The sequence below is a fragment of the Macrobrachium nipponense genome, chromosome 7, assembly GCF_015104395.2.
Source record: "Macrobrachium nipponense isolate FS-2020 chromosome 7, ASM1510439v2, whole genome shotgun sequence".
Lineage (NCBI taxonomy): Eukaryota > Metazoa > Arthropoda > Malacostraca > Decapoda > Palaemonidae > Macrobrachium > Macrobrachium nipponense.
The window spans coordinates 40,843,266-40,867,595 of record NC_061109.1 but is presented as its reverse complement, the minus strand read 5'-3'; the positions used below and the strand labels follow the sequence as shown (position 1 = coordinate 40,867,595).

General features: G+C 37.5%; 1 protein-coding gene across 2 annotated transcripts in view; it reads left to right on the top strand.

Moving 5' to 3' along the window:
- LOC135217386 (integrator complex subunit 6-like) overlaps window positions 1–24,330 on the top strand; it is a 96,416-nt gene that overhangs the window by 58,765 nt on the left and 13,321 nt on the right. For both annotated transcript variants that reach the window (XM_064253229.1, XM_064253230.1), the window contains exons 12-15: window positions 2,871–3,031; window positions 11,620–11,700; window positions 12,325–12,417; window positions 12,592–13,108. In XM_064253229.1, coding sequence (XP_064109299.1) covers window positions 2,871–3,031; window positions 11,620–11,700; window positions 12,325–12,417; window positions 12,592–13,108 — 852 coding nt within the window. The remainder of the gene's footprint in view (window positions 1–2,870; window positions 3,032–11,619; window positions 11,701–12,324; window positions 12,418–12,591; window positions 13,109–24,330) is intronic.

The window sequence follows — 24,330 nt, the reverse complement described above, 5'->3', positions numbered from 1 at the left end:
AACGACGCTTTTAAAAAACGCATACTATGATAAAAATCCTTTATAGTTTAGCACAGTATATTAATAAAAATAAGTTTCTGGTTAGATTACAACAAAAATTTTGAGATTATGATGATTTTCGACACTTTTTGTTGTATTTTTCTATGTTTTTTAGTGACGCCTCATATGCGGAACTAGTTTCCGAGCGAATGAATACATACTAGTTTACATATAACAGTCCAAAAGCGCAAATAATGAAAAAATCATTGCTTGTTTCCAGTAATAATAACAAAACGAAGTTTCTGGTTAGATTACAACGCAAATTCCAAGTATCCAAAGAGAGACATTATCCAGTAATTTGATCAGAGAGAGAGAGAGAGAGAGAGAGAGAGAGAGAGAGAGAGAGGCGTCTTCCGACGCTCCGAGTTAAGGACAGAGAAGTGTTCGTTTCGTTAAACGGTTTGAGATTATGATGATTTTCGACACTTTTTATGTTGTATTTTTCTATGTTTTTTAGTGACGCCTCATATGCGGAACTAGTTTCCGAGCGAATGAATACATACTAGTTTACATATAACAGTCCAAAAGCGCAAATAATGAAAAAATCATTGCTTGTTTCCAGTAATAATAACAAAACGAAGTTTCTGGTTAGATTACAACGCAAATTCCAAGTATCCAAAGAGAGACATTATCCAGTAATTTGATCAGAGAGAGAGAGAGAGAGAGAGAGAGGCGTCTTCCGACGCTCCGAGTTAAGGACAGAGAAGTGTTCGTTTCGTTAAACGGTTTGAGATTATGATGATTTTCGACACTTTTTATGTTGTATTTTTCTATGTTTTTTAGTGACGCCTCATATGCAGAACTAGTTTCCGAGCGAATGAATACATACTAGTTTACATATAACAGTCCAAAAGCGCAAATAATGAAAAAATCATTGCTTGTTTCCAGTAATAATAAAACAAAAAACGAAGTTTCTGGTTAGATTACAACGCAATTAATTTCCAAGTATCCAAAGAGAGACATTATCCAGTATTTGATCAGAGAGATAGAGAGAGAGAGAGAGAGAGAGAGACCAGAGAGAGAGAGAGAGAGAGAGAGAGAGAGAGAGAGAGAGAGAGAGAGAGAGAGAGGCGTCTTCCGACGCTCCGAGTTAAGGACAGAGAAGTGTTCGTTTCGTTAAACGGCCTCTGACTCATGCCAGTAAATGTTTTGTTGATACTAATAATATAAGCCTATTTAAAGATACGTTTACTTTAATTAGTCTATATGATACGTAAATAGTAATCAACTGTTCTTGTAGCCCTCAATATTTGGCAAAATCGAAGTATCCAAAGAGAGACATTATCCAGTACGTAATTTGATCAGAGAGAGAGAGAGAGAGAGACGCTTTGGCAACAATGGTCTCGGGGTTTTTTTATAGCTTCCTTCTGCTTGATGATCGTGGATATTGTAGAAGGATTTCGACCATACTCGTTTGCCAAATCGACGATACGAACGCCACGTTCATGCTTTGCTATAATTTCATGTTTTGCTTCCATCGAAATCATTTTCTTGGGTTTTTTTCTTATCACCTGCTTTGTCTTTAGCTTTGAGACCCATGGTTAATAATAAAATAGACAAAATAACACGAAAAATAGGCGCAAATACAACGAACTAAACAACGACGTGTTAACATGCAGCACCAACAAACAAACAGACTGAACGCCATTTATCGGTCGCCTATACAACTAACACTCATCGCAAAATCGTATCTCAAATATTTCGTTGTATATCAAAGCTTGTATTTTCGCAAATTTTCTGTTATATCTCAAAACATTCGTATATTAGGGCAATCGTATGTCAAGTTTCCAATGTAATTTGATCAGAGAGAGAGAGAGAGAGAGAGACGCTTTGGCAACAATGGTCTCGGGGATTGACGTAACGTTTATTTTCTGAACAGATAGGACAGAGAAGTGTTAGTTTCATTAAACGGCCTCTGACTCATGGCAGGAAATGTTTTGTTGATACTAATATATAAGCCTATTTAAAGATACATTTACTTTAATTAGTCTATATGATACGTAAATAGTAATCAGCTGTTCTTGTAGCCCTCAAGATTTTGCAAAATCACTCCAGGTTGTACATAAAACTTCAAGAATGTAGTGTCACCAGAGGATTACAATAGTTTTTACCTTCAAGAACCAGCATTCTTTTATGAAAATAACTCCAGGTTGTACATAAAACTACAGGAAACAACATGTAGTGTAACCAAAGGATTACAAGTAAGGTTTTTATAACTTTTTATTAGTTTAAGACATATTTCCAAGCGTCGTTCCGGCTTACGACGATTTTCGGCTTACGCCGCGTCTCAAGAACGGAACCCCCGTCGTAACCCGGGGACTGCCTGTATATCTTTATTTTATTTGGAATATGTGGTGTTTGGTGAATACATACCTAAGGGTCCCGATAGCACTAGTGGTTAGAGTGCTTTAATTTTGAGAGCTAAGGACTGGAAGTCTTGGGATCTTTGCGGCTTGTGCTGGAAGCATAGCTGTGATTGATGGTTTGTATGAGAAAGTAGTTTTATGTCATAAACCTTTTTGCTTATTCCATTTCTGTGCTCCATTTGGTATATTAGCAATTAATGATGTTGAGCTGTGAAGATTTTACTTTATAAATATATTTCAGGTTCAGTTAGTTTCTTGAGAATGGTACGATGATAAGGCAGTAACTAGATGAAATGTAAATCACAGTTACAATGGTAATGTTTTAACGTTTCCTGGTTCCATATTCATTGCAGTGTTTATTTAGTTGTATGTGGTGCTGAAGGTTTAAGTAACCTGTAAATTTTAGGACACAAATACATTTTTAATGATTAGTTTTAAGAAAGATAAATTTCTTTTTTATATTAGGTAAATTGGCCTCTTTACGTGATCAAGTTACGGAATATTCTAACTTTGTCCTTGCGGTTCGTGAAGGGGAAGTGAATCCTCAAATGTATAGGAATCCTTTCGATATTCCCAGATCCCTTCTTCTAGATCAGTTAACAAGAATGAGAGCAAACTTCTTGCAGGTATGTAAAGTTTTAGTGATGTCATTATAAAGTTAAATTTTGGATCTGCTTTATTGGTGAGCTGTTTGAAGTCATTGTCTTTTATGGGTAATGTTGCATATGAATATTAGTAAGATATCTGAAATGCCTTTTATATTTGGCTTGGAAGACGTATTTGATGTCTGATAAATGTTATTGGAGTAGCTACTACTTTTAAAAAGGCACAGTACTCTACTGTAATGGTGATCTTGATCACCTGTTGGTCAGGCATTTCCAGTACTCTACTGTAATGGTGATCTTGATCACCTGTTGGTCAGGCATTTCCGGGAGGAAGCTGGAAATGTCAATTATACAAGTTTATCATTTGGGTTTTGAGCTACTGGTTATGGTAACAACAAATCATACTCTCAGACATAGTCATAACCGCTTTGTCTCTTATAACAGTCTAACTTCACAAATGTAAAATACAAAATATATTGCTTTGCTATTTTCAAAGTTTGTTTCCCCCAACATTCCCTAATCTTCTTTTCTTTATACGCAGCCAAGCACAAAGGGCTCTCTTCTATCATTGTAACAAGCAGCTAGCAACAGCAATTTCACCTCTAGATTTTATGCATGTCATTTTTAAATCTATTGAACTTGCATTGTGCTCATTATTGTTGGATGTCATTAAATATTATCTAATGTGGCCAAACTTACCAAGTCTCCTTTGCTTCATAGATACAGTAGTACCTCATACTTCGGACTTAATCCGTTCCAGAAGGCTGTTCGAAGTACGATTTGTTCGAAACATGAAACAAATATCCCCATAAGAAATAAAGGGAATCAGGATAATTCGTTCCAGCCAACCCAAAAAGTCCCCCTTTTTGCATTTTTTCTATTATTAATGTGTTCAGAAGTTAAATTAAGAGTGTAAAGTAATAAAACAGTATACATTATATGAAGTAAAATTTTCTACATTTTATTTTTTCTGTACGATTTATGAACTGTTTGGTAAAAAGCAATTATCACTAGATTGGTATTTTACCGTAACAAAAATAAAAGTGACAGAAATGGGCAAATAATCATCCCAGATCAGCTGATAAGTCAATGGGAAGCAGAGCCATTCTCTCTCTCTCTCTCTCTCTCTCTCTCTCTCTCTCTCTCTCTCTCTCTCTCTCTCTCTCTCTCTCTCTCTCTCTCTCATCCTCTCGTCTACCGCGACGACACAGACTTGAGCAAGCTTTTTTTAAATATTTTTTTTACTGTATTGCATTTGTTTTTATGTTTTATCATTGTTAAATTTATTGTGAAATAATATTTTTTTATGTGAATTGGTACTGCTTCTACGTACATATTACAATAAAGATTTTACTGTCTCTTCTCTTCTCAACAATACCATGATGCACGATAACTTAAAATCATTCATTCATTATTCCTAAAAAAATATAAATGCTACTTCCCTCTACCTCAAGTTAGCTGTGTATCACCGCAATGACGAATGATTCTGTTAATCATTTGTGCTAAATTTTATTGTGAAAAGCTTTGTTCTTTCTTTTACTGTTTTGTTAATATTGTTCAACTAGACCGTCTCACTCAGCGCACCGAACACTGGCTCAATTAAGACTTCTTTATTTCTGTATTGCATTTCATTGTTTTCATATTTTATCTTTGTGTACTTATTGTGAAATAACATTTTATTTTTCATGTGAATTGGTACTGCTTTTACCTACATGTTATAGTAAAGATTTTACTGTTTCTTCTCTCCTCAACAATATCATGATGCACGATAACTTGAAATCATTCATTCATTATTCCTAAAAAAATATAAATGCTACTTCCCTCCACCTCAAGTTAGCTGTGTATCACCGCAATGACGAATGATTTTGTGAATTATTTGTGCTAAATTTTATTGTGAAAAGCTTTGTTCTTTCATTTACTATTTTGTTAATATTGTTCAAATAGACCGTCTCACTCGGCGCACCAAACACTGGCTCAATTAACTTTTTTTTTTTTTTTTTTTTTTTTTTTTTTTTTTTTTTTCTGTCTTGCATTTGATTTTCATATTTTATCATTATTTTAAATTTATTGATAAATTCCCTTTTTATGTGAATTGTTATTGCTTTTGCATACATATAGTAATATTTTAACTCTCCTCTCCTTCTTTCCTCCACATATCAATGCTCCCTCGTTCAGTCTCAAATCAGCTAGGGCGGGACGTCACCGCGGTTACGTACGATTTTAAACATCTTGTGTGCTAAATGTTATATTGAAAGCTAAATTTTGAATTGTTTTCTACTTTTATTTATTTTGTTGAATATTATCATCATTAAACTATATATTGTAAATGAAAAAAAAATTAATACAGTTTAACTTGTAAGACCCAGTAGGCCATCAAATACAAGTATAAACTCGACAAACAAGGTGCCACTGTATGTTTATTCATAAGGGTTTAATATATTGCCCATGTATTAAGCAGCCAGGTTTGACATTTGTAAAATGTATTTATATTATGAATCATTCATCGCATCTCTATTGAGCACTGCATTCCTTTTGCTTTTGTCAATATCTCCCTTTTTCTTACCAATACAATCTCCAACTGATATTGAACATTTTTATTTGCATTACAGTGTGCATACTGTATTACTGTATTAGAGCTTTGTACTTTATTTGTATTAGCATTGCAAAATATTGTATTTTAAGCAAATTTCAAGTTATTACATTGACTGTATGCACACATGATACTAACAGACTTTTGTTTCAGTAGCCTAACATGTTTTGTACATTTTGGTGATATAGTTTATCAATAAGATATTTTACTTAAAAAAAATATCAGTAGTATTGCTATGTAAGTAAGAGAAAGAAAAAAGAATTTCTTTTAAGCAGCCAGTTGGCTCACATATTAGCCCCTAGGTGGGCCAGTATGAGACGGCAGTGGTGTTGATCTTTGCCACTGCTGTTGACCAAAGGTCTAACCATGAAACAGCCTGGAAGTTCGATGAAGTGGTTACCTCCAATGTTGCCAATTCCTGAAATATAAGAGAAGTGCCCTTTGCCTTAACTTGGTCCAGGGAACTTGAGAAGTTATCGCAGCCAGAGATAAGGGAATTCTGTTGCTTAAATGTTTTGCTGGCAAGTTTGGAGCATGGTAACCCTAGGGATAGTTTTGCTTCTTTCTGAGGCCTAACTAGCATCGATGCCCAAAGATGAATCCAAGTTGATTGCTACAGCCTCTTCAGTCAAGCCTTTACAACCACAAATTAATTCCAGCGTTTCAGCATGGGAAGATAAGAACTCTCTATGGTCCACATCCTGTACCTCCTGTTCTCGAGAGTTGTGATCTGGTCTATCAGTAAAGTCAGGTACAGATAAGACTTCTTGATTTATAACTGGAGCATATAGGTTCTTTCAGGGCCTAAAAACTTTCTTGGGAGCCTGTAAGGCTCTAGAATTAGATGGAACCTTGTCTTGGTCATGCCCTCGGGATTGGGAATGGGAATGAGGATCATGATGAAATGACGAATGTTGTGACAGGTTACAAGGCCATGAATGATTCCTGTGATGTGAAGATTGGTTATGGCCTTATGAACGAGAGCATGTATCTCAATCACAGACGTGTGAGCAAGAGTGCTGCTTGTATGGAGATGAAGGTTCTCAGTATGGTCTTCAGGACTGGGTTCACGTGAACAGTTTGGTCATGGCCATCCGAAAAGGAGTGTCTCTCTCAATCATGTACGTGTGAGTGACTCAATATTGCCAGTTGTTCCATCACAGCTGTGTGAACAGGAGCATGAATTACAATTCCGTCCATGTGAGCAAGAATGCTGAACACAGTACCTTCTAGGAGAATGTGATCGGGAACGATGATGTTTAAGGAAAGTCACATGATCTTATAGGACTTTCAGTATATAGCATGTGTATGAGAGAGGCATGAGACCTCTTTGGAGAGGGATTCAGCAGGTTAGATTTCTTGATGGGGGCCTTGTTGTCCTTCCTACGGACTTGGAACACCTTGACCTGGAACGGGAGGAGAAGCAACAGAACCCTTCTGAGGGGGAGCTCGAACTGAAGAGTTGGTAGTCCTGACGTCATCAGCTGGTCAAGGAGCATTGGAAATAGTAGAAAGAACAAGTATTTGTACCTGGGCGGAAGAACAGTTCCAAGAGGTAACTTGAGTAGAAGCATGAACTTGTTCAGCATGGGCACGCATAGGTATATGAAGGACAGCTACAGAACAAGTGTGATGAAGACTCACAACTCTTCTTACATGAAGGAGCTATAAAGTCTTTTCCTCTGTGTGACGGGAACGTACGGAGCAGATGACAAAGACGAAGAGAAAGTTGCTGAAGAAGAAGAATAATAAGGAAAAGAAAAGGATCTACAACATCTCTTCTTGGATGCCATAACCTCAAATTGACCAAACTTCATGAAGATACCTTCGACTCTAGCAAATAGACTGGATAAGGGAGTCAGAAAGAGCAGATGTGGTAGTAGACTGGATAAGGGAGTCAGAAAGAGCAGATGTGGTAGTTGATGGTATTGACACAGGTGACATCACAGAGTGGGGATTAGTGAGTGTCATCGACAGCTGAGAGGAGGCTAAGGAGACTCAAGCTCTAGCTGTAGAGAGGTGAGATGACATTTCTGAAACAGTGGTCTTGGAAACTGCCATGGCTGACAAAACTGGAGTGCAGGAGGACAAACAGTGAAACAATAGGCCAGAAAGGTTGGTACACCTGGAGTTCCAACACTTGGTAATCTTCTGCGCATCACCTGAAAAGACAATACAAGGGGGAGCAGCCTCTACCCTGCCAGAGGGGAAGGTCTTCGTTGTGTTCATGGTTGTGATGTTGCTTATGAGGTGCAAGTGTCTTCTAAGTTTTCAGGTAAATTTCTTTCATGATCACAAAAGGTATAGCTTCTGTGAAGATACAATTAACACCTAATGGGCTAGCCTCTAGTATGTACATCAACAAAACCCCCTGACTGGACAAATTTTAAGATCTGCTAGTAAAAAAAAAAAATCAGTGGAAAGAGGAAGATATGCAAGTACTCATGGTATCAGAAAAAAAATGTTACCTGTACATGTCACAGAAAGATGAAAATGAGTATTTCCAACCCTGTATGGGGCCTCTCTTCTGAGATAGAAAAATATGCAAATTTTAACCGTGTGTGTGTGTGCGCAAAATAATAAATATGGCTCTCATAATATCGTAAAAGATAAGAACTAAAACCAGCAACAACCCCCAAATATATTTATGGACAGTACAGGCGGCCTTCGGTTAGCGGCAGGGGTTCCGTTCCTGGCCACCGACGCCAAGCGATTTTCGACGCTGAGCGATTTTAAAGCCTACGGCCGCCGCACACCTTCTTTCGAAACTCTAGACCAGTCAAAGGCGCCGTAATCCCACAAGGCGCAATAAGTGAAATTATATTTATGCAGTATAGTACTATAGAATTTACTGTACAGTACATGTGGGTGTCTAGAGTGTGTAAAGATATAATAAAGTTTATACAGTGTACAGGTAGCTGTAGTGTTCAGGTTACGATCATTAGTCTTACGATAGTTTGATTTTATGAGAGATCAAATTACAATGGCCTAACTTTATCCATCTTCTAGTTACTTAAGTTCAATAACAGCAAAAGAGAATGATGAAAGTATGGTTTTAACGTTATACTCGTTGCGTGAACATGTACAGCCATGAACAACCAAACGAGAAACGATTTTTATTTATTTATTTATTTTTTTTTTTCTAAGTACAACCGAACTGGATAACATCTGTTTGGCTTGTATTTCGATCATCGTACTACAGTGCAACATTACCGTATTTGTTATAAATGGCGTTATGTATAGAATAGAACTGAGATATCTTAATGTAATAACTTTATTCGCTATAGATCAGAGATCAATATAGATTAAAGATCAATCGGGAAATATACCGTCTGCCGTCACACACAACTGTAGATAAAATTGGGATAAAATAATTTTAATCAAAACTACTGTGCTTGAAAGAACACATTTTACTGTTGGTTTCACGCCGATATAAGATAAATAACGTAAAGTTCGTATTACGATGATATAAAGGATTACGTATTGCGAACGGAATCACGTAATTTTTTACGCAATAAACATGCCACCAACGTAATCTGTTAACGAAAAAAATAGTCGTTCACATTCACAACGAGACATATTCAATAAATATTTCCACCTAAAAACATGCTGTATAAGGAAAAATAACTTTGTCTCATATAAGTCAAGTATATAGATATTCGTTTATGCTACTAACTAGAAGCAAGAGCATTCGCTCAGAATTGCGTTATGGTGAAACAGACTCTTATTCATCAGCTGATTTCAAACCACAACATTGGCCGCTCCGCGGAATACGGGCTTAAGTTTGCCGTAGTATTTTAAAATACAATAATATGAGAATACATACAATATTCTTGGATACAGTGAAATAATGTATAACTTTTTAAAGGATTTATGGAAAAGATGCATAATTAATAAAATAACATAATGCATTTTTCGGAACTGGCGGACAAGAACGAACATGAAAAACCATCCCCTGACAATGTGGAGCGTAGTTACAAAGGCTGCCTTAATTTGTATCTTATTTCTGTACAAAAATGAAAATACCTTAACGCAATATATTTTCATACACATTTTAAACATAAAAGCATAAACATTTGAAAAATCGACACATCGATCGCTAAATTTACACACTTTTTTTTTTTTTTTTATAATTCGGTATTTTCGGAAGAGCGGCAGACGGCGGCATACAAGAACGAACTTGAAAAAAACATCGTAGTCGATAACTTGAAGGGGAGTTTCAAAAGCTGCCTTTTTATCATATTTCTGCACAGAAATAAAAATACCCTATTCGTAATACATTTTCATACACATTTTAAACATAAAAGCATAAACATTTATAAAATCGACACATCGATCGCTAATTTGCACTGTTTTTAAATCGATATTTTCGGAAGAGCGGCAGGCGGCGGCTTACAAGAAAGAACATGAAAAAAACATCGTATTTGATAACGTGAAGGGCAGTTTCAAAAGCTGCCTTTGTATCATATTTCTGTACAGAAATAAAAATGCCTTTCACGTAATACATTTTCATACACATTTTAAACAAAAGCATGAACAATTATGAATCGACACATCCATAGCTAAATTTGCACTTGCGTAACTCGATATTTTCGGCATAGAACAGCGTCAGAGGCATATATTTTAATCTAATACCTACGTAATAACTCTCCATAAAATTTGTTAATATAATTTGCATAACCTTTATGGTCTGAACGTCATTTCTACATATGTATGAACTCGTTTGACAACAGTGCTAGCGGCGCTGTTAACTGAAATTTGTGCCGTAAAGATACCTTTAAAATGCCTTATTTTTTTAATGAATATTTTTGACGACCGCCGTAAAACCGATTCGCCGTTGAGTGATTGCGCCGTTAACCGCGGGCCGCCTGTATATATGAGATGTACGTACTTGGATGGGGAGATGTAGTACGTACCTTATAGCAAGTTATAAATGTTCTTCTTAATATTTGTATGTACTTAATTTTAAAAATTTACAATTGAAGCTCACAAAATATTGTAAATGATAAGAACTAAAACCAGCAACAGTCCTCAAATTATTTATGGACAAATATGTACGAGATACTATACAGTGGTCCCCCCGTATTCGTGGGGGATACGTACCAGACCCCCACGTGGATAGTTAGAACCCGCGAATGTTTGGAACCCCTATGAAAATGCTAAAAACAGCCTTTTTTGTTAGTTAAAACTCAATAAAACCCCACTACAAATGTTCATACTTGGTTTTTTTAATAGTTTTATCACAAAAAGTGCATTTTATGATGAAATTCATAAAAAAACCAGGAATTTGTGGATATTTATCATAAAAAATACCACGAATGCGCGAATTTTACGCAAATAATGCAGGGAAATGTTCCCCAGAGAAATCCGCGAATCTGGAGAACGCGAATACGGGGGGTCCACTGTACTGGGAAGGGGAGATGCACCTTTCATCATGAAGTGTCATGGGAGAGTATTTTTCCTTGTATCTTTGAGCTTAGGCATATCTGTGCTGTCATAAGAGCTGCCATAAAGTCATTTGTGGCTCATTCAAGTGATTTGAATTTTTCCCACAAAATTCGTTCTTATATCTTGGCACAAAATAATGATTATCTATGATGTTATTGGAAGTTTTCACATGCAGTTATTGGATATAGATAATGCTCCTCCACCTAGAGGGATGGTACATAGATCAGTACATATCTAGAAAATTTGTTTACCTAATAAGTTAATTCCTCCTTATACATCATTATCCTTAAAATATCCTGCTCTTCTCTTGTGAACTTTACTATGTAATGAGATCATGCATACTATGGAAAGAAATTGTTTACTTCCTGTTATAATTACAAAATGCAATTCTGGTATTTTTTTTAAATTATGCAAGTATTAGGCCCATTTCTAAAATATAGTCAACTAATGTTTTCTGCTAATTTTATGTTTACAGCATGAAAACAAGGTGAAATTTGTGTATATGATGTGGTGTAGGTGGAAGTAGGTAAAGGTAGACATTTTCTTTAGTGATTTTTTTTTCTTCTTACAGTCATCTTTAACGCATTTGCTAACGGAACGTGATATGGACCAGCTCCATTGTCGTCCAATTAACCAAATGGGCAATTATCAAGTAAGTTTCGTATTTTCTCTTTTGCTATACTTTATTCATAGTAATTGTAGGAAACGATTGGTGAATTAATTTTCAATATCCAGATTATAATTTTTGTCTACTGGAATTATTGTACGTAATTACTTATCTTCCATTATAATACTATTGTAGTGACAAACAATGATAGTGTAAGTATGAAATTTGATGTTTTCCCTTTTATTAGTGTGAAAAGGTCATTTAGGCATACCACTGAGCTAAGCTTTTAGTTCTTACAGGGGTAGCTATGAGCTGTCAGTTTGCTGGGTAAACCCCCTGTGTTCACTGTTTATTGTAGTTTTTTGGTTCTTTCTTCCATCCATTTCAGATTTTCTAATTTTAGAAGTCATAAAAATATGAAAATGATCCCAGATTAATTAGACTTGTGTAGGTCATATAATTGTAATTCTAAATGTGCAAACATTTTTTTTTTTGGGGGGGAGGGGGGGAGGGGGACCTTGTAATGTTTTGGAATGGACCCATTTACTCGGAGCGGTTTATATAGTATATGCAGCATACCTTTTGAGATGAAGGTTGAAGATTAATAAGTATGTAAAAGATTTTCAGGAGGCGGAAGTGTGTGTTTATGTGTTATTTTTCATTTTCCAGGATTATTTAAAGAAAATGACACCACCGTTGCGAGAAATTGAGTCTACCCCAGTTAGACAGCATATGTTTGGAAATCCTTTCAAGATTGATAAGGTTTGTTATTTGTTTTATTTAATTAGGTTCTTGATTCTTTAGAAAATCTCAGCAAGTGTGGTGTTGGAGTGAGAAATGTTATATATTGGTAGGTTTTTATTGTAAAATTGAGAAAATGTAACAAGCTTTGCATCTAGTGAATATATTGTAATTGCTATGTTTTCTTATTTACAGAAGATGTCTATGATGGTTGATGAAGCCGATGTAGATTTAATGGGAACAGGTGGAGGAGCAGGTGGAGGAGGTCGAACATCAAAGCGACCTGTGGAATCCCAATCCCCCTCAGGTAGACCGAATAAGCGAAGACGGGGACCATTACCTCAGGATTTCACTCTACCGAGGATCAATAAGAGTCCCAGTTCAAGTACTACTACAACTCCAAATACCAGTCCTTGCCCTAGCCCTAGTCCTGCTCCTAGTCCCATTACTAATCCTAGTTCTAGGTCTAGTCCCCCTGGTTCTCCTGCACCCCTGAGAGGTGAGGAGAGACTTGAAATGCGACAAGAATTACCGAGACCTGAACGTGCTGACACTCCTGTTTTCCAGCCTTCTGGTTATGCTGCAACACCTTCACCTGGATACTCACCTGGAATTTTGAGCGTATCTCCTCCTGGGTCACCGTCATCGGTGTCACTCTCAGATGACAGACCTCTTCCTCTAGCAAGTGATGTTCATACCATGTTAAATGGAGGTAATGACACCTGTGGAAATGAGTATTTTTTAATACCTATCGTAAAATGCTAAAATTGCTAACAATATTGAGACATTAGGATTGCAAATAATACGCCTCCCTGTAGTTAAGTAATGTAGGTGAAGCTGAAGGAAAATAAATATGGAAAAAGGAATTTTATGTATGCAACTTACCAAGTAGTTACATAGCTATAGTTTCTAAAACCGTCGGCAGCTTGAATTTTTGAAATTTGCGGAAGCGCTAGTTTGTTTTGGTCAGGTGATAAACCCCCCCCCCTCCCGACCACTATAGGGGGAGTGAGGAACCATCCGAAAATCAGTTGTTTCTGCCGGCTAGTACTGTCAACACAGTTTCAGTAGCAGCGGAATTTTTGGAATTCTTTGCTGTCGCTCATTGTTGGAGTTATTGGTGAAGTACTCTGAATTTGGAAGTTGTGTTTTCGGTGATAGCTATATAGGAATTGAAATAGCTTCAAATATTTTTGCACTGAAATTCACTAGTTTTGAATTGGTCTACATAATGTCAGACACTAGTTCATCTGGGATTAGGTATTGTAGTAAAGGCTGCAATACTAGGATCGCTAAAGCGGGTAATGATCCACATTCAATTTGCACAGGTTGTAGGGGACAGACTTGTACACCAGATCAAACTTGTGGGGAGTGTATTAATTGGGATCAAAGAACTTGAAAGATCTTGACTAGTTACACAAACAAGTTAGAGAGAGATAAAAAGAGAAAAGCGGCTTCTAGAGCTAAAGCTTAAATAGTCAGGAATTGTCTAATGATAATTTCTCTCTTTCTGAACCTTCCCCTCCACTTGTCATTCCCAGTCCTAATCTTGGCTCTCTCACACCCGCACCTGTGGCCAATTTAGAGGCAAGAGTCGATCAGAAATTTTCGCTCATGCCTCAGGGAATTCTGTTGACAAATCCCAGATTGCAACAGAGCGCCATTGGAAAGGCGTATCTAAAAGAATACCGCTGTCATCTAGTGCTTCCAGCTCCAGGGAGTCCTCTCCCAGGCGCAAGTGGCGTGCGTTTCCATGACGAGTCCCGTCCATTGAAAAGGAGGGCTCGAAAGTTGTCTCCCTCTCCAGTCCCCTGTAAAAAGGCTAGCCCTTTATGGAAGCAACAACCCTCGTGTAGTTTTTGGGACTCTCCAGAGAGATTCTCTCAGGATACGGCAGGAGAGGGACATCGTAGTGAGAGGATTACATCCTCTAAGTCGAAGTCGTCGTCGAGAAAGTCTTCCTCTAGCAGATGTTCAGAGGTGAAGAGTAGACTTCCGGACATGTCTTCAGCACCAGTCCGCACCTATAATACTGAAGGATAGGTAAGACTGCCATCAGTTCCTCCTGTAATTCCCGAGACTCCTGGGAGACATCTACAGCGTTCGGAGCATGAAAACCCGCCGACTCCCGAGCGCCCATCGGCGCCACAGTTTGCCCGCTCGCCAGAGCAGCCTTTGGCGCCCGGAACTTCCGTGGTGACACTAGAAAAACCTTTGGCTCCCGAGCATCCTTTGGCGACCAGAAATACAGTTGCAACCGAGCGCCCACTAGTGCCCGAGCTTCCACAGGTATATATGCAACCAAGTGCACAGAGGGACCAGTCTGAAGCGCTCGGACAGTCTGTGTCATCAATTTCAGCTTCGGGCCTCCGACAGAACTTCAGGTGATGGCTGCCCCCGATCATTCTCTGTCAGCCATCCAGAATAAGTCAACCTATAGAGACCTTATCACCTATTTCTTCAGCCAAAGAAGAAGAGAAAGGAGAAGAGGAGGATAAAGAGTCTTCTCTCACTGCCTACAAAGCCTTGCTTTTTTACTTTGTAGACAATTTTTCAGATTCATTCTTGCCAGTAACCCCCATGTCTCCAGTGTCTTCTTACATGAGGGACAACCAGGAAGACTCCAGGAAATTACCGAAACTAGTAATGTCCTTTTCGGCTTGAAAAGCGTTAAAGGAAATTAACCTTTGGCTTGAGGATAAGAGGGATCAAGGCAAGGTCAACTTCTGCTTCCCTCCTTCTCGTCTTACAACTAGGAGACACTTGTGTTACGAAACCGGAGAAGCTCTCTCTTTGGGTGTGTCTGCCTCCATCCAGGGAGACTTCTCCGCGCTTATTGACTCGGCGAGAAGATCGGCTTTCAACTCGGCCAAGATAATGTTTACGGCGTCAGAATTAGACCACCTTATTAAGAATATCTTTAAGGTATTCAAAGTTTTTAGTTTCCTGGACTGGACAGTAGGAGCCTTGGGACATAAACTGAAGAGCTATTCAATGTTGAGTGAGGAAGCTTTTACAGACATTTCGGGAGTGATCTGTTTAGATGAGGGGGATTAGAGACGGTTCCATGGAACTAGCCTCTCTCTTCATGTTAGGTATCCTAAAGAAGAGAGAACTATGGTGTTCTTTTGCATCCAAGGGAGTATCTCGTACCCAAAAACCTGCCTTGTTGTATTCGCCCTTGGATAAGAAGCACCTGTTTCCAGAAGAGACAGTAGTGCTAGTTGCCTCCGAATTGCAGAAGAAAGCAACACAGGATCTTTTCTCGCAATCCACAAAACGGACTAGAGAAAATATCCCTAGTGTACGTCCCTCGCCAGTCAGCCGAGGACAACCCTTTGGGGCAGGGGATTCGGTAGATATTTCCCAAGATCAAGGGGCAGAACACGTTTCACCCTTAAATCTATTAAAAAAATCCTCAACCAACCCCTCGACCAAGAAGTTGTGTTATCAGTCCTTCGTGCGCCAGTAGGAGCAGGGCTCCATCAGTTTTGGGAAGAATGGGAAGCAAGAGGGGCAGAACCTTGGATCATAAAGGTTTTAAGAGAAGGATACAATATTCCGTTCAAGAGAAAGGCACCGTTATCAGGCTCTCCGATAGCTTTGACAGTTTACTCAGAAAATTCAAAGAAGTTCGTCGCCTTTTTGTAAGAGGTTTCGTCTCTCTTGCAAAAGAAAGCAGTAGAGATAGTAGAGGAGCCACTAACACCAGGGTTTTACAATCGTCTGTTCGTTGTCCCAAGTCATCGGGGGGATGGAGACCCGTATTGGACGTAAGCACACTGAACCTTTATGTGCAAAAGACAAAGTTCAAGATGGAGACGAATCAGTCGTCCTTTCATCAATCCGTCAAGGGGATTGGATGATCTCCATCGATATGGAGGACGCATATTTTCACATCCCAATACACCAAAACTGAAAGAGGTTTCTGCGTTTTGTCTTCAGGGACAAAATGTACTTGTTCAGAGCGCTGTGGGGAAGCAAGTGTTCACCACAAGTGTTCACCCGAGTGATAGCTCCCATTGCAAAATGGTTACATCTCTTTGGGATAAGGATATCCCTTTACTTGGACGATTGGCTTCTCCGGTCACAAACAAAGGAGAGGTGCACGGAGGACCTTCAGAAAACCCTGACTTTAGCTCAGGATCTAGGACTGTTAATAAACAGATGAAAGTTGCAGTTACTCCCCAGTCAGGAATTAGTCTATTTGGGGATGAGGATCAACTCAGTGAGTTTTCGGGCTTTTCCATCCCCACAAAGAATCGAGTCGTGCCTACAGAAGGTAGTGAAATTTTTAGTTCTCCAGGAATGCTCTGAAAAGGAATGGATGAGTCTTTTGGGCTCTCTATCCTCAATAGAACAGTTCGTGACACTAGGGAGACTGCATATGAGGAACCTACAGTTCTTCCTCAGAGCGAATTGGAACAGACTCTTTTGTGTTCCCTATCACACAGGAAATAAAAGAGGACCTGCAATGGTGGAAGTTAAGAGACAGACTTGTGGAAGAGAGATCCCTTCTCCCGCAGAGCCCCAACCTAGTGTTCTTTTCAGACACATCAGATCAAGGTTGGGGAGCGATTCTGGGGGAAAAAAGAAGTATCAGGCGTTTGGAATGCAGAACAAAAACAGTGGCATATAAATCGGAAGGAACTGACTGCCATCCACTGGGGATTGCTGAAGTTCGCGGACGAAGTTCGCAACAAAGTAGTGGCGATACACTCGGACAGCACGACAGCGCTCTCCTACGTAAAGAAACTAGGAGGGACACACTCGTTTTCTCTTTGCGAGACGGCAAGGAGCCTGCTGGTATGGGCGAATTGGAATCAAACCACATTATTTCCGAGGTTTGTTCAGGGGAAACTCTATGTTCTCGCGGACGAACTGAGCCGCAGGAGGCAAGTACTTCATACGGAATCAATGATGAACCCAGTGGTATGCCTCGAATTGTGGAAACTCTGGGGGAAACCTATGATAGATCTGTTTGCCACAGCAAGAAACCATCGTCTCCCCCTTTACTGTTCACCAGCCCCGGACCGGAAAGCATGGTCGACAGATGCGATGCTTTTGGACTGGTCGAACAAAGACTTGTATGCTTTTCCTCCATTCAAGATGGTGAGAGAAGTCATCAACAAATTTGTAACGCATCACAACGTTTCGATGACTCTCATTGCTCCATTCTGGCCAGCGCAGGAATGGTTTCCAGATCTTTTAGTGGATTGGCCAAGGTTACTGTTCCATCAAGGACTATCCATTCTGTCTCTTAACCGCTTACAGACTATCCAACAACTCTTACGAGCGAAGGGGTTTTCAAGACAAGCGGCAAGAGCTATTGCTCAGTGCAGAAGGGAATCTTCAAGTAAAGTCTATCAGGCAAAGTGGGCTATGTTTAGAGCCTGGTGTAAAGAGCATAATGTTTTGTCTTCTAAAACAACTATAACAGAAATAGCAGATTTTCTTTTATATTTGAGAACAGATAGAAATCTGTCTACTGCAACTATCAAAGGCTATAAGGGCGATGTTGGGATCTGTTTTCAAGCACAGAGGATTGGAAGTGTTGTCGAATAGAGATCTTGCAGATCTCGTTAAGTCCTTTGATATAGAAAAACCCAAAGGTTCGAAGATATTATCTTGTGACCTAGATGTAGTACTTAGGTGGTTGTCGGAAACTCTGTGTGAGTCGTTGCAAAGAGCGTTGTTGAGAGATCTGACGAGAAAGACCTTATTCCTAGTAGCCCTGTCTACAGCTAAAAGAGTGAGTGAAATAAAATGCCATGGACAAGAGAATAGGCTTTGCACAGGGTAATGCAGTTTGCGCATTAACCCTGGGGTTTTTGGCAAAAAACCGAGATCCCGTCCAAACCGTGGCCTTGTTCGTTCAGTATCAAAAACCTCACGGACTTGGTAGGACCGGAAGAAGAAGAGAGGTTGCTCTGCCCAGTCAGAGCTCTGAAATGTTATTTACAAATGACAGAGAAAGTTCGGGGCCCGTCCGATCGTTTATGGTGTTCAGTAAGAAATCCGGCGCGCCCGATGTCTAAAAACGCCCTGGCGTTCTTCTTACGTAGCGTGATTGTAGATGCTCATTCACAAGTGAAAGAAACCGACCTTAATCCTTTAACGCCGATTGGACGTATTAAACGTCAACATAAATGGTCTGTCGGGTGCCGATTGGGACGTATGGTACGTCAATGAAAAAAGTTTTTAAAAAAATTCTTGGAAAAATACTTATAGGCCTACCAGGCGAAAACTTTTGAATCACGCGCCATGGGGGATGCTGGGAGCTCACGGATCAAGGCGTTATTTTGTTTACAATCTTTATGCAAGTGCAAATTTCTTTCTTATCGCACTAAAAAGTATCAGTGACACATCTCAGAAATTATTTTGTCACTTTGACATAAGTTCTGCACCATTTTAAATTAGCCGTTACATGGAGTATTATATATGAAAATGTATGTAATTTCATGTAGAATACAAAAAAATAATACTCATGATTGTAGCTTTTATCAGTTTTGAAATATTTTCATATAAATAACGATAAAGTGCCAAAATTTCAACTTTCGGTCAAATTTGACTACCGAAATGGTCGAAAAACGCAATTGTAAGCTAAAACTTTTATATTCTAGTAATATTCAATCATTTACCTTCATTTTGCAACAAATTGGAAGTCTCTAGGACAATATTTCGATTTATGGTGAATTTATGAAAAAAACTTTCCTTACGTCCGCACGGTAACACTTCCGAAAAAATCATAAATTTTTTTGTGCGATTGTCTTAATGTTTGCACCATTTTAAATTAGCCGTTACATAAAGTTTTATATATATATAAATGTGTGCAATTTCATGCACAATACAACTAAAAACAACCCATGGTTGTAGCTTTTATCAGTTTTGAAATATTTTCATATAAATAAGGATAAGTGCCAAAATTTCAACCTTCTTTCAACTTTGACTCTACCGAAATGGTCAAAAAACGCAATTGTAAGCTAAAACTCTTATATTCTAGTAATATTCAATCATTTACCTTCATTTTGCAACAAATTGGAAGTCTTTAGCACAATATTTAGATTTATGGTGAATTTATGAAAAAAAAAAAAGTTTTTCTTACATCCGCACGGTAACTGTTCTAAAAAAAATAAGAAATTTTTTTGTCCGATTGTCGTAATGCTTGCACCATTTTAAATTAGCTGTTGCATAAAGTTTTATATATGAAAATGTGCGCAATTTCATGTAGAATACAACCAAAAATAATTGAAGGTTGTAGCTTTTCTCATTTTTGAAATATTTGCATATAAGTCACGATTAATAGAAAAAAACCACGTTTTGTCAACTTTGACTCTACCGAAATGGTCAAAAAACGCAATTGTAAGCTATAACTCTTACAGTCTAGTAATATTCAGTCATTTATCTTCATTTTGAAACAAATTTGAAGTCTCTAGCACAATATTTAGATTTATGGTGAATTAAAGAAAAAAAACTCCTTCCCTCCGCGCGCAGATTCTCCGCCGAATATCTCCGAAATGCGTACATCGCATTCTCATAATATTTGCTCCGTTTCATATTAGGCGTTTCATAGAGTTTTATATATGAAAATGTGCGCAATTTCATGTAGAATACAACAAAAAATAATTGAAGGTTGTAGCTTTTCTCATTTTTGAAATATTTTCATATAAAAAAAATTTGACATTCGGTCAACTTTAACTCATCCCAAATGGTAGAAAACTGCAATTGTAAGCCAAAACTCTTATAGTATAGTAATATTCAATCATTTATCTTCATTTTGAAACAAATTGGAAGTCTCTAGAACAATATTTAGATTTATGGTGAATTTTTGAAAAAAAAAAAAAATTTACGTCCGCGCGTTACGAATTCATGCATCATTTTGTGATAATATTTTTTCTGTGTTGCTTTGATCGTTTTACAATGTGTTATATACCAAAATTATTGCAATTTAGTGTTCAATACAACGAAAAAAATTAACTTAGCTTTAACCGTTTTGCTCATAGCACGATTTGAATACAATTATATATGAAGTTTTGTTTTCGCGCTATCATATATCGCATTATTTATATATGATAATGATATTTTTTTCATTTCTGATGGTTGCATACTAAACTGCAGGCAATGACAAAAAAGGAGCCAAAAGTGAACTCTTAATCTTGAAAACTAAGCGCGCTGTGATTTAAAAAAAATATATTTTTTCCGCTTCAGCGCTCACTCTGAGACCCCCTCGGCATACGGGAGACGATTTTTATTATACCCCTTCGGCGTTAAAGGGTTAATAAACTTGAAGTGAAAGCTCACGAGGTAAGAGCAGTGGCTACCTCTCTCTCGTTTAAACACAATCTCTCTTTGGACTCGATTATTCAAGCAAAGTATTGGAAATGTAAATAAGTGTTCGCCTCGCATTACTTGCGTGATATTGAAACAGTATATGAAAATTGCAGTACCCTGGGTCCGTATTTAGCGGCGGGCACAGCATTGGTAAGGTTATGTAGAAAGTCATACCTTCCTAGCCTATCTCTTCGCCTTGAACGGGGTTGTTGAGTTTTTTAGGGGAGCCTGGAGGTACTATGGATGTACTAGGAGTACCCTTCAGTCAATGGGTTGGGTATGAATTTTATGGTTATGGTTGAGGTGATATGTTTTTTACTCTGGTAACATTTGGTTATTTGGTAGTGCGCCCTGGGCAAGGGCATCCTTTGGTTGACCATGCTAGCCACGGACATTCCTTAGCTGCATGGGTCCCAACTGGGTTTTCCCAGGCTGTTTAGTAGGACGAGACCATGGTCTATACCCGCCACGTCCCTATGAGTTAAGACGAGCGACCTCCAGAGGCAGTAATCACCTGTTCAGCTCTTAACAGGTTAGAACCAACAAGCATCTGCATGGATGCTAGCACTAAATATATATTTTGTATTTATTAAATTTCAAAAAGTTATGAGCATATCCATGGATCCCACCTCCTACAATGTGGGATTCAGTTATGTAACTGCTTGGTAAGTGCATACATAAAAATGACTTTTTTTATGATAAAATAAGATTTTACCAAGTAGTTACATGATCAAAGCCAACCCTCCTCCCCTCACATGGATAATAGGGCATAAACAACTGATTTTCGGACAGTGTTGGTTCCTCACTCCCCTGATAGTGGGCGGGGGATATCACCTGACCAAAACAAACTAGCGCTTCCGCGAATCTCAAAAATTCTAGCTCCCAACGGTTTTAGAAACTATAGCTATATAACTACTTGGTAAGTATACATTTTTATGATAAAAAGTAATTTTTTAGTAATCCATAAAAATATCACCAACATTTCATGGATAAGAGCAAAGTTAATCATTAAATCTACATGTAAACTTTGATGTAGGACCAAGTAGTGGATTAAAATTTAAATTCTGCAAGCACTCAACCTTCCCATCTACATATTTCCACTATTTTGTGTGCTTTGTATATGAATGAATAAAATACATTCAGAAGAAAAATGAGGGATAGTGATAAACTGCAATTATTCTAGGAGGGGGACATGTTAACCCTCTTACGCCGAAGCGGTAAAAAAAAAAAATTGTCTCCCGTGTGCCGGAGGTGTTTCAGAGTGAGCGCGGAAGCGGAAAAAATATATTTTTAAAAAAATCACAGCGCGCTTAGTTTTCAAGATTAAGAGTTCATTTTTGGCTCCTTTTTTTGTCATTGGCTGAAGTTTAGTATGCAACCATCAGAAATGAAAAAAATTATCATTATGATATATAAATAATGTGATATATAATTGTATTCATATATAATTGTATTCAAATCGCGCTGTGCGCAAAACGGTTAAAGGTAATAAGTTACTTTTTTTTCGTTGTAATGTACACTAAATTGCGATCATTTTGTAAATTGCGATCATTTTGGTATATAACACATTGTAAAACGATAAAAGCAACACAGAGAAAATATTATCACAAAATAATGCATGAATTCGTAACGCACGGACGTAAACAAATATTTTTTTTTTAAATTCGCCATAAATCTAAATATTGTCCAAGAGACTTCCAATTTCTTTCAAAATGAAGACAAATGATTGAATATTACTATACCGTAAGATTATTAGCTTACAATTGCAGTTTTCGACCATATCTGACGAGTTAAAGTTGACCAAACGTCGAATTTTTTTATATATATTTTTTATATACAATTATTTCGGAAATAAGAAAAGCTATAACCTTCAAATATTTTTCGTTTTATTCTACATGAAATTGCGTACATTTTTCAATATATAAAGCTCTATGAAATGCCTAATATGAAACGGAGCAAATATTCCGAGAATGGGACGTACGCATTTCGGAGATTTGTGGCGGAGAATCCGCGCACGGAGGGAAGGAAAGATTTTTTTTTAAATTCACCATAAATCTAAATATTTTGCTAGAGACTTCGAATTTGTTTCAAGATGAAGATAAATGACTGAATTTATTACTAGGACGTAAGAGATAAGGTTTTTAGCTTAACAATTAATAGCGTTTTTTTGACCATTTCGGTAGAGTCAAAGTTGACCGAACGTGGTTTTTTTTCTATTTATCATGATTTATATGCAAATATTTCAAAAATGAGAAAAGTTACAACCTTCAATTATTTTTAGTTGTATTCTACATAAAATTGTGCACATTTTCATACATAAAACTTTATGTAACGGCTAATTTAAAATGGTGCAAACATTACCACAATCGCACATATGATTTTTTCGGAAGAGTTACCACCGCGCGGGAGACGTAAAGAAAATGTTATTTTTTTCATAAATTCACCATAAATCAAAATATTGTGGTAGAGACTTGAATATTACTAGAATATAAGCGTTTTAGCTTACAATTGCGTTTTTCGACCATTTCGGTAGAGTCAAAGTTGACCGAAGGTTGAAATTTTGGCAATTATCGTTATTTATATGAAAATATCTCAAAACTGATAAAAGCTATAACCATGGGTTGTTTTTAGTTGTATTGTGCATGAAATTGCACACATTTCCATATATAAAACTTTATATAACGGCTAATTTTAAAATGGTGCAAACATTACCACAATCGCATGTATGATTTTTTTCGGAAGTGTTATTGCGCAAACGTAAGGAAAAAGTTTTTTCATAAATTCACCATAAATCAAAATATTGTGCTAGAGACTTTCAATTAGTTGCAAAATTAAGGTAAATGATTGAATATTACTAAAATTTAAGAGATTTAGATTACAATTGCATTTTTCGACCATTTCGGTAGAGTCAAAGTTGACCGAAGGTTGAAATTTTGGCAATTATCGTTATTTATATGAAAATATCTCAAAACTGATACAAGCTACAATCATGAAGTATTTTGTATTATTGTATTCTACATAAAAATGCGCACATTTTCATATATAATACTTCATGTAACGGCTAATTTACAATGGTACAAAAATTATGTCAAAGTGACTAAATACTTTCAGAGATGTGTCACAGAATACTTTTTAGTGCGGGCAAGAAAGAAATTCGCGACTGCGTAACGATTGTAAACAAAACAACATCTTGATCCGTGAACTCCCAGCATCCCCAAGGCGCGTGATTCAAAAGCTTCAGGCTGGTAGGCCTATAGTATTTTTCCGCGAATTTAAAAAAAAACTTTTGTAAGTCGACGTAAAATACGTCCAGCCGGCACACGGGAGACAAAAAATGTCGACGTAAAATACGTCCAGTCGGCGTAAGAGGGTTAATAAAATTTATAGTTATATCGTTGAAAGAATGAGATTTTTAATGTTTTCAGTTATCTATTCGTTACAATGCATAGTTTTAGTGTCAGGAAATGTAAAAAATGACAGTTTTAAGCATAACATGCTATAATGTTATCCAAGAAATTTGAGCCCAAAAAATATACCCAGTTATAATTTATCATAGCCATTTAATGTCAACCCTTAGTGTGGAGCTATGTTATATGGAGTCTC